At 43.5% G+C, this 11089-nt stretch overlaps 2 protein-coding genes across 3 annotated transcripts in view; one reads left to right on the top strand and one right to left on the bottom strand.

Annotated features, from left to right (window-relative positions):
- Positions 1-2336, bottom strand: part of NAPA (NSF attachment protein alpha) — a 45462-nt gene extending 43126 nt beyond the window's left edge. Inside the window, exon 1 of the mRNA XM_068250584.1 lies at positions 2063-2336. Within this exon, the coding sequence (XP_068106685.1) occupies positions 2063-2160 (98 nt within the window). The 5' untranslated portion in view covers positions 2161-2336. The remainder of the gene's footprint in view (positions 1-2062) is intronic.
- Positions 2337-2407: 71 nt separating this feature from the next.
- Positions 2408-11089, top strand: LOC137528184 (E3 SUMO-protein ligase ZBED1-like). Of its 2 annotated transcripts, none has more exons than XM_068249445.1 (2): positions 2408-2455; positions 8653-11089. In XM_068249445.1, the coding sequence occupies exons 1-2, from the start codon at positions 2425-2427 to the stop codon at positions 10578-10580; spliced, it is 1959 nt and encodes a 652-aa protein (XP_068105546.1). In that variant the 5' UTR covers positions 2408-2424; the 3' UTR covers positions 10581-11089. The 2 variants fall into 2 exon arrangements, with proteins under 2 accessions (XP_068105546.1, XP_068105549.1); XM_068249448.1 differs by lacking the exon at positions 2408-2455 and adding an exon at positions 2881-2929.

Raw genomic sequence — 11089 nt, forward strand, 5'->3', positions numbered from 1 at the left:
ATAATTGATTGTTCCTATTAACGATTTAAGAAGGTTTTACATTCCAATTCGATCATATAAATCGATTGTTTTTCCATTTCCGATCAAAGAATTGCATTACATCGATTTGCACCACAAACGGCACAGTTTTCTATACAGTCGATCATAAAAAGTGCGTTGAAAGATCAAATCTGAAAGAAAAATTGTATTGTTAATGGGCACCTTAATAGAGATCAATCTAACTGATGTACCTGAGGGCCTGTTTCCACTACACGCAGATTCTGCATGCAGAAAACTGACTCCAATGAATGCCTATGGGAAATCTGCATCAGGAAAATCGCGTTCAGTGGAAACAGGCCCATAGGCATTCATTGGAGTCAGTTTTCTGCATGCAGAATCTGCGTGTAGTGGAAACAGGCCCTGAGGGTGGTGGGGTGTCCGAACACCCTAGAGGGAGAGAAAAAAAAGACACAGAGACAACAGGAGCTCAGATAGTGTAGCACGTTTGTAGCGCAAATATGGAATTAATAACTAAATGCAATTCTGTCGCTATGCGATCTTTTAATGCATTTTTCATGCGACTGGCCTCCCATATAAAGTATAGGAGTGTCAGAAAAATCACATAGCAATTCTGTCACTATTCAATTTTTCCACTATTCTGGCAAAGTTATTTTCCTGCCCATTTTTTCTCCAGTTCAAAATCACAAAACCACTGTACACCCGTCGGACAATCGCTTCAGTAGAAAATGTAAAGGCCTTTTCCCACTACCCTGCGATTTGCTTCTGATCGCAAATCGCAAGGTACATTAAACTAATGGAAACTGCAGCAGCAATTTCCATTAGTGTGATCCGATTTTGGTCAAAGTGCAATCGTCGTCCTGCTGTGTTTTGTATGCGATTGAGCTGTACTATAATGAGTATAGTAGCTCAATCGCAATCGCATCGTGGAAATTGCAATCGTGATCGCTTTTCATAGTGGAAAAAAGCCCTAAGAAATGTGATCAAATGGCTACGCAGTTGCAATTTCCACCATGAGATTGAGCTATTATACTCTATCGCATCCAAAATGCGGCAATTGCAATTTCCACCATGAGATTGAGCTATTATACTCTATCGCATCCAAAATGCGGCAAGCAGGGCCGGCCTGCTCATGAGACAGGGTGAAACATTTGCCTCAGGCGGCAGATCTGGGGGGGTGGCACCCGCCTGTCCGTGGGTTGGGGGCCGCCCGCCCGCCGAGCTGGAGGAGTAGCGGGCAGAAAGGGGGTATTTGGCCTAGCGGTGGGGAGGGGGGGTCGGACCTCCCCTCCCTCGCCTGGGTCCCCCGATCTGCGCTCCCCTCCAGCTGTAAATAGATAAGTACCAGCGTATAGATTAAGAGGCAACGGGTGGGGATCACTCACCTATTCCGCGTTCCAGCGAGCGCTCCACTGACGTCACTTCCTGCAACGCCGCCCACTGTATTGTAAGTGGACGGCGTTGCAGGAAGTGACGTCAGTGGAGCGCACTTTGGAACGCTGAAAAGATGAGTGGTCCCCGCCCGTTGCCTCTTAATCTATATGCTGGTACTTAGCTATTTACAGCTGGAGAGGAGCGCAGATCGGGGGACCCAGGCGAGGGAGGGGGGGACTGACCCCCCCCCCTCTAGGCCCAATACCCCCTTTCTGCCCGCTACTCCTCCAGCTCGGTGGCCCTATGGGGGGGGGGGGGGGGGTGATTTTTTTTTTTAATTTTGCCTCAGGCGGCAAAAAGTCTAGGGCCGGCCCTGGCGGCAAGACAATTGCGTTTGGACCATCGCAATCAGATCGCAGTAATGGAAATTGCTGCTGCAGTTTCCATTAGTTTAATGTACCTTGCGATCGGAAACAAGTCGCAGGGTAGTGGAAAAAGGCCCTTAAAGTCACAACAGTTCCAGCAAAATGAAGTCATTAATGGGCAATTGTGGACTGGACTAGAAAGAAAGAGAGGGAGCCATTACTCTTATAAAATGTTTAGTCAGATGATTTCATGATTATTTTAGTAGATTACAGGTCTGGTCTGATCATTCTGGTAATTATTATGACATGTCGAAATTTCTACTCACCCAAACAGCCCGGAGAAGAAGGACTGCGATGATTTCACTTTCTTCTCGGCCTCAGCCATAAGCTGCATGGCCTCCTTCTCCTTGCCGGTATTGTCCATGGCTGAGGTCGGGCCTGAGCCGGGGTGGGTGTAGGGGGGCGACCGGTGATGGGGATGACAACGGGTGATGAGGAGGGGTCAGGGATGATCCTTGGATGAGCGACAACTCACTACTGCAGAAGCCTTCTGGTCAGCCGCTGACACAGCGCTGCTTCCGCCCACACTGTTCACATGACAGACACGCAACGTCACGTCCGCCCACAACGCGCATCAGCTGATCATTAAGTCACATGATTGATTTAAATGCCTTCGGCGGATGGTGCTATGAGAGCTGAGCGGTCGGATCAAACTGATGGTAATGTGGCATTGGTCTGCTTTAGTTTATAAACTAGGAAAATCTAGCTGGGGGATTGTTCCCTGTATTTGTAACTAAATGTATTTTTGTGTGGTCTGCTAAATCAGGTTGCTATGCTTTCTTGGAATACTCCCCAGTTCACCTAGCAGGCTAACATGAACGGCATCAGCAAACTCTAGGATTGTGAGCGTGTGCAATCTTTTTTTTTTTTTTTTTTTTTTATAATATACAAGCCAATGTAATCAAACATTCTGAAGTTCATGTACAGATATGAGTGGTATGGACTTGCCTGCTATATGTTTACTTGTTTGTTGTCTGTGCATGGTCATACTGGAGGCTGAAATGTAATTCCTTTTAAACAATGCAGATTGCATGGCTGTCTTGCTGATCCTCTTTCTAATTCTCTTATCCATAGAACCTGAACAACCAAGCAGATCAGGTGTTCTGATTGGATTAGCTGCGTGCTTGTTTCAGGTTTGTAATTCACACACTGGGCTCTATTCATGTGCGGTAACTCTTTTTTTGGGTAAAAAATTACCTCCAGTGATAATTCACTGAAAATAGTGAGTACTCACTAAAAATGTACCAATTGTGATAAATGTTTGATAAACGTGCGGTAAAACAGGTGATAAAACTGTCAGTAATATGTACAGAAATAAAGCTTTTTTTTTACCACTGTAGGGCAGCCCATATGCTTGCCACCCATTACACAGAGACGACCCAGGAAAGCCTGTCACATTTAAAGTGGGACCTCAACTGTTGCACAGGACAGAAGGAAAACCTATAGAAATGCACCCTGTATGTACATAATTTAGCCTGTCTAATTCCCCCTCATCTGTGAATAATCACAACTGTAATTTTAGCTCTCAGCTGTGCCAGCTGGCTGGCTGCCTCAGCAGAGCAGCTAATGTGTAAACACAGGATGTTAACCCTATGTCTGCTTCCATGAAAGCAGGAAGTACATACACTAGAGATATTTTTTTTTTTTTTTTTTGCTGGATTTGTATCAGCTGTAACAAAGACATATTTTTTTTCTTTAAAGGGAATTATGCTGTTGCTTTATGTTTTAGAGCAGACAGGAATTTCCTCCTCGGCATCTATTAAATCATCTAAAAGACTGTACAAGGTCTGAAAGTGCACCTTGAGATTAGACACACTCGTCTTTTCTGCCTTCTATGTAAAATTGACAAACTTGAGCAAACAAAGCTCATAGGCTCCATCCTGAAGGCCAAAAGCAGAGAAGTGGAAATTATCACCTACAATTTGTAGGTAATAAAAAAAAAAAAAAAAAAAATCCTTAACACCAACTTTTCAATTAAGAATCTCAAATTTGAGAAAGTTTGAGGTAATTACCACACTTTTACCTCACTTTTACCGCATGAGGTAATTTAGGGAGAAAAAAAAATTGTGAACTTGAAAATGGAGATATTTTGGTCCGGGGTTTATCACTACCTAATTTAACTCATGCGGTAACTCATTGAGAAGAGCCCATTGTTGTAGCCAAAGAGATTAGCAGGCAACTGGCTAAAAGGAAATAAATATGGCAGCCTCCATATCTCTCAGTTCAGGTGTTCTTAAGGGTTTCAATCTCTTATGCCTGGTACACACCATGCAATTTTCCGTTAGATGGGTCAAATTGATTATGTTCAAAAGGTTGGATCTTATTTCCGATCGCTTGTCTGATCAATTTTGTATAGAAGTGATCATAAATCAGATTAGACCCGATGGAAAAAAATCACTTTGACCTGATGAGAAATTGCATGGTGTGCAAGAAGCACATGTATGCGTTAACATGCAGCCTATAGACTTTTGTTAGTGGCAAAAGCGCTAGCATTTTCTGTAACGCTACCGTTACTGCCTAGTGTTCCTAGCCTAAAAGGTTTGTTCTGCTTTCAGACTGTCCGTTTACTCTGCTGATTGGTAAATAAAGCAAGATACATACCTATTTCCTAAGAGATACAGGCACAAATACTTTCCCCACACACACAGAGCCAGTGGTGTAGCTAAGGAGTGATGGGCCCTGGTGCAAATTTTACATAGGGGGGGGCCCAAGCACTATATGTAACAATTGATATGGCACACCAAAACCTGCCAAAGGCAACCACAGTGTCAGAGGTGCAAGAAGGGGGTGGGGGAACTGCTTTTTAATAACTACCATTTAAAGCATCTATAGAAGTGATGAATACCTGCACAGGACCAATAAAGAGCTTATACTGTGGTTGAGGGAGGGCCCTGTGGGGCCCCTCTGACCCAAGGGCCCCGATGCGGTCGCTACCTTTGCACCCCCTATTGCCACACCACTACACCCAACCCTGGGTTGTAGCCTTTCTCATAGTAAAGTCTGTTCTAGGGTTGCTGATAATTGAAATCCACAAATCTTGTCACCAGTAGGGATGATCAAAAAGATGCAAATTCTTCCAAAATTATACAAATTTTTATGCAAACATATGCTGCTGAAAAAAGGAGCAAGCAATTTAAACCTGGGTTTAAATTAGTCCATTTTCAAAATGCATATTTGCATCGCTTTGATCATCCCTAGTCACCAGTAAAGATATAAACTATTTTTCCCTCTATGCATTTATTGTAATTAGAAGCTGTTGCAATGGGTCATTGTAAAGGCCAATCGGATTTAAAAGGCTGGTGTTAGTATGGTCAAAGTGACTCAGAGGTAAACCTCATAGGGAAATTCCGCCAACATGATTGAGTGCCGTTTCAACAGTTCTTCTATCGCAACATCCTCTACAGTTTTTAAATGATTACGCCCATGGTATTCGGTAAATTAGAATGCTTCAAGCCAATGAGAAGCTTAGGACAGTTTTCGGGTGTGTTTTATGGGCGATTCTTTTTGCTCTTAACAAACTTTATTTAGCGCTATGCATATCAAATAATGTGGAACATGACCGCAATAGTCGGTAATTTCTGAAAAAGATCCAAAATTCACAAAGTAAGGCGCTTTATTTCTGCGTTAAGTACAGTGGATCCGTGATGAAAAACTAACTATAACAAGTAACTTGTCTATATCTTATCTAAAGTTTAGATAGTTTACACAGCAAATCTAGCTGCAAACAGTTTCAATAGAATATGATTATTTCTTCCTGTGATATGACAGCAGCCATGTTTGTAAACATTACACATAGGTAAGCTTATCTGCATCTTCAGCACTCAGCCTAATCCTCCTCCTCTGAAATCTCTGGCTAGTAATACCTCCCCCTCTTCCTGCCCAGACTGAGCTCCCTTGAGCCCTTGCTACTGTCTGAAATGCTAGGCTCTCTGAAAGGCTGTAGGCGAGGCTCGTTAAGTTTATAGGGAATTAGAGCATTAACACAAAGTATTTGGCTTGAGGAATGCCCTATAAACAATAGGAAAGGAACGCAATTATGCAATGAGTAAAAGTTCACCTCGGATCCACTTTAAAAACCACTTAAGGACCGGGCTGTGTTTTAGAGATCTGTGCTGCGTGGGCTCTGCAGCCCGCAGCACAGATTGTGAATACAGCAGAGCGATCAGACTTAACCCCCCCTTTTTTTTCCCCACTAGGGGGATGACCTGCAGGGGGGGGGGGGGGGTCTGATCGCCGCCGCTCTGTGTGGCCGAGCTGGGGGGGGCTCCTCAAAGCCCCCCTTCCGCAGCGTTTTCCGCCCTCCCTACCTCTTCCGCCCTCTTGCTCTGGCTGTGAAGTGCATCCGTCCTGCGCATTGTAGGATAGGCTTCAGCCTATCAAATGACGGCGATCCCCGGCCAATCAGAGGCCGGGGATCGCCGATCTGCCCAGCAGCGCCGTATGATGTAAACAGCGGGGATTTCTTCCCCGCGTGTTTACATTTTGCCGCGATCGGCGGCTCTCCGGCTGTTCACGGAGGCACCCTCCGTGAACTGACATGGAAAGGCCGCTCGATCGAGTGGCCGTTTCCATGGTAACCCACTTAAGACCTGCTGACGCCTATGGGTGTGTTTGCTGGACTTTAATGCAATTTTTTTCAGGCATGTTTAACTCCTGTTTACATGTGTTACCGCACTTTTTTCCGCAATATACCCGCATGCTGAAAATTTTGGTGAATGTGGAAAAAATGCGGAAATTACCGCTGGCAGTAATATAGAGGTAAAAAAATCCTTTACCACATGCCTGATTGTGATAGAGCCCATAGGCTCATATGCAATTCACTTTTTCTCCTGAGTTTTCCCCTAAGTGTCTTCAAACTTGTCAAAACGTATTTTAAATCACTAGCAAGCAAAGAAATACTTAAAATAGTTTTGAAAGTACTTTTCCACCTTTTTTTTTTTTTTTTTTTTTTTTTTCTCCCCACACTTGTATAGGACAGAAAAGTTATTCTAAATAGAGTATTAAAAAAAAAAATCACCAATGAGAAAAAAAACTCGTTGCATATGTGCACCTAATGAGCTACATTTCTTAACCACTGTAGCCGTCCGGCAGTATATCTACACCCCGCAGGACTTCAGTTGCCGCATAGGGGTGTAGATATACACCTCCCGCCGCGATCGTCGCTGTGCACACGCGCGTTCTCGTTGCCACCCGTTTAGTCCACAGATCAGTGAGTGTGAACACAGTTCCTATTCACCTATCTAAATGTCTGTGTCAATGATCGCCGACATCAATGCGATGTCTGCGGTCATTGTAACAAACTAACACATCCACGTATTATGCTGTTTGTGTACTAACAGTACACGTAGGAAGAAAATGTGTGGGGGCATCTTGTGGCCACATAGTAAAATATACCTACATACATTTTATTTAATAAAAATAACACCTATACCATTAAAATTAACCTTTTACCTCTCTCTCCCATAGTTACCCAAATTTGCATATAAAAACATGACAACAAAATTACATAGTTACCTTAGGGCCTGTACTTTTTTTTTTTTTTTTTTTTTTCCTTCAATCTCGATCGTACATTGCTGTTCTTGTGATTATGGTTTTGTAATAAGTGATGGACGCAAAACAGAAAAAATAAACCCTTAAGTTCCAAATAAAATATTGTCGCCATACATTTTTACTAGGGAGATATTTTAAAAGTTGCAATAAACTGGGCAAATAAAATGTGTTGGTTTAATCCACAGTAGAATGTTTTATTTTGAAACTACAATGGCTAAAAATTGAGAAATTATTTTTTTTTTCCCCTTAATATTCACATTTAAAGGACTTACGAGCTCAAATGGTAAAAAAAAGTCAAATACCTGTATGCTAATTAAAGGCACGGAGGACGCCGTCCACGCCCTCTATGCCGTTCCGCCGGCTCCCCTGCGCTCAATAGCCCCCTAGCGGCTCCCGACCGCTCGGGTTGGGCTCTCTTGGCTGCACAAAGATGGCCGCATGAGCTGGCCGCGGTTGCGCAGTCCGCTTAGCCGCGAGTGCGGCTGCGAAGCTCTAGGGCCAACCCCCCCCGATCCACACAACTTGTAGTGTGGTGGGTTGGCTCTAGATCTGCGCAGCCGCACTCGCGGCTAAGCGGACTGCACAGCCGCGGCCGGCTCATGTGGCCATCTTTGTGCAGCCAAGAGAGCCCGACCCAGGCCAAGCGGTCGGGAGCCGGCCGGGGGGCTATTGAGCGCAGGGGACCCGGCGGAACAGCACAGAGGGCGCAGGCGGCGTCCTCCATGCCTTAAATTAGCATACAGGTATTTGACTTTTTTAACCATTTGACCTCGTAAGTCCTTTAAAATGCATTTAGGGTAAAATAATTCTTAGCAAAAAGTACCACCCAAGAAAGCTGAATTGGTGGTGAAAAAAAATAAGCTATAGATCATTTCATTGTGATAAGTCGCTATAAAGTTATTGGCGAATGAATGTGAGGAGCGCTAAAAGGTGAATATTGCTCTGGTACAGAAGGGGGGGGGGGGGGGGGGGGAACATTTAGTCAGGAAGTGGTTAAAGCAAATTTTGTGGAAAACCATGCATGTGCCATTTTATGGTCTCATATGGCTGTATGATTGGAGCTTTGTGTGTATATTTGTATATATTTTGTCCTAGGAGAGGTGGATTTATTAAATATTTTTCTGATGATTTGTTGATGCCCCCCCCCCCCCCCCCCCCCCCCCCAAAAAAAAAAACACAAACACAAACAAAAACTGCAGTTCCTGCTAAATAGGAACAAAACAATATAGAAAATCTTGTTTTTAGTTTCATATAGAGAACATTTTTATGAACTGGTGTAATATTCGATCTTTCTCTGTCCTCACAGCTGCAGAGATACATGATTCTGCGATGGCATCTAATTTGGCTACTACACCACGAAAGAAACGAGAAAAGGTCACAGGTGTTATGGTGACATCCAAGACAAAGTTGTGGAATTATTACACTAAACTTAGTGGTGCCTATGTTGAGTGTAAAGTGTGTAAGAAGACTTTTTCCTTTCAAAATGGAACCACAAGTATGAGAGAGCACCTGCTCAAACTGCACAGTGTTCACAGTGTTGATATCCCAGAAATTAAGGACCAATCTGAACTGGACTTTTCTGACCAGGAGGGGGCAGCCAAGAGACTCAAACAAGCACTGCCTTCTAATAGCCTGTGTTCATCAATAACAGAATCCCAGGCACAAGCAATTGCTAACCTTTTGTTAGAGATGATATACCGTGACCTCCATCCTCTTACCATGGTTAAAGAAAAGGGTTTTGTGAAGCTACTGGCTTACTTGGAACCAAATATTGATCTGCCATGCCAAACACAATTAGCTGGAATGTTATGGCATAAATACACCATAATGAAGCAGCAACTGAAGTGTTGTCTTCAAGCTATTCCATCTGTTGTCATATCTATTGAGAACTGGTGTGATCACTCCCAGAGGGCCTACCTTTCTGTTACAGCAAATATTATTGACGGAAAATGGAAGTTTTGTAGATATCTACTGGAGACACAAAGTGTTCACCAAGTCAAAACACAAGATGATCTGGCAGAGCATTTGCAAGTTCTTCTGGGGGACTATGGACTATCTACCAATAAAGTGTCCTATATTGTACTTGATCGTTCATCCTTGGTGTCCCTTTATGACAAATGTTTCAAAGAAACCTATGCGTGGACAAGTCTCTGCTGCACTGCCAATATCTTACAGCATTGTGTTCAAGCAGGGCTAGAGGTCCAGGAAGTGAAAGAGGCATTGAATGCAGCCAGGGGCTTGGTTAGCTACTTCCAGGAGGACTTTAAAGCTAGCTGTATCCTTAGCTTAAAACTGGAAGGTATGAAGAAGCCCAGGTTGACTCTAGATACAGACACCTACTGGACCTCTACTTTGGAAATGTGTCAGAACTTGCTGGATCTCAAGTGGGCTGTCCTTTCCGTATTAGAGCAGCAAAAAGGAGAGGATTTGTCGGAGCAGCAATGGAAATTACTGCAAGACTTGGTCCTCATGTTGAAAACCGTATGGATTGCTACGGAATTCCTGCAAGAACCACAGAATGCTTCTATTTCCTCAGTAGTTCCCTGTGTTTTTGGTGTCTTTGTTGCTCTTGGGCAAACTTGTGAAGCTAGCAATGGTGCCATTAAAGCTGCTGCAACTCAAATACGGGCTGAGATGTCTAAGTACTGGAACCTGTTGGATGAAGGAATATTAATAGCCAATCCAGCAATAATTGCATCATTTTTGGACCCTCGTTTTAAGGAGCTGAGGTTTCTTAAACCATGTGCTAGAGCAGAACTGCATATGAGGGTAAAGAACATGCTTTCTCAGCAGAATGAACAATACGATTCAAACCAATTATGGGTCTTGCCTCATGTAATGGAATGCACCAATGACAGCCTTGAACTTTCAAATCACAACAGTCCTAGTATTGAATCCGACAGCCTATATGACCTCCTTCTGGGGAGAGATCCAACAGCATGTATGCCTGAAGTCCATCAGCAGTTGGAGAATTACATTGTGGAACCTATCTGCAAACGTACAGGAGACCCTCTTCAGTGGTGGAATAGTAATCATCAGAGGTACCCAGCACTGGCTGGTTTAGCTCGCCTGTACCTTGCCATACCAGCCACTACTGTTGAGCCTGGACATGCCTTTGGCAGACCTGGTCCACTGCAGAGCCGCAGAGCTGCTCTGCAGCCGAAACACATAGACACAATCCTGTTCTTGCACAACAATAAAGACCTGCTGGATTGGAACATAAAAGTGGAGTAATTCATCTTCACATCTCAATGACTTTAGCTCCTAAGCACTATGCACATGACACCTTTTTTAGGAAAAGACTTATGTACCACAGATGGTGTGCAGTGAGATTGCAAGGGATTTTCCAGAGTGGTGTTTTGTGACCCCCTCCATGTAGCTGAACAGAGGAGTAGACTTCTTTACTCCCTCTTTTTATACATAACTCCACCATCCACCTGCAGGTCATACCTTCATCCTGAACTTGCAGTGTTTTTAATGGAATTTAGGAAACCCATTTAATTGTCTTTTTACTGACACTGAATTCAGTGGATACCTGCAAAATGAACTGACTTTTTTTGTGTAAAACTGGTTAAAAATGGAAACTGTATAAGCACTTTGCACAGAAAAGAGTAATTCTCCCTTCCTGGAATATGAACGGTTTAATGTGATAAGAGAAGCCACAACCTAATCAGCCTGTAAATAACCAGTTTCTAGTGTGTTTTTGTACAAGTTTTAAAGTAAAAAAAAAAATTAGCACTTTA

Source organism: Hyperolius riggenbachi, chromosome 8 (assembly GCF_040937935.1).
Source record: "Hyperolius riggenbachi isolate aHypRig1 chromosome 8, aHypRig1.pri, whole genome shotgun sequence".
NCBI classification, from domain to species: domain Eukaryota; kingdom Metazoa; phylum Chordata; class Amphibia; order Anura; family Hyperoliidae; genus Hyperolius; species Hyperolius riggenbachi.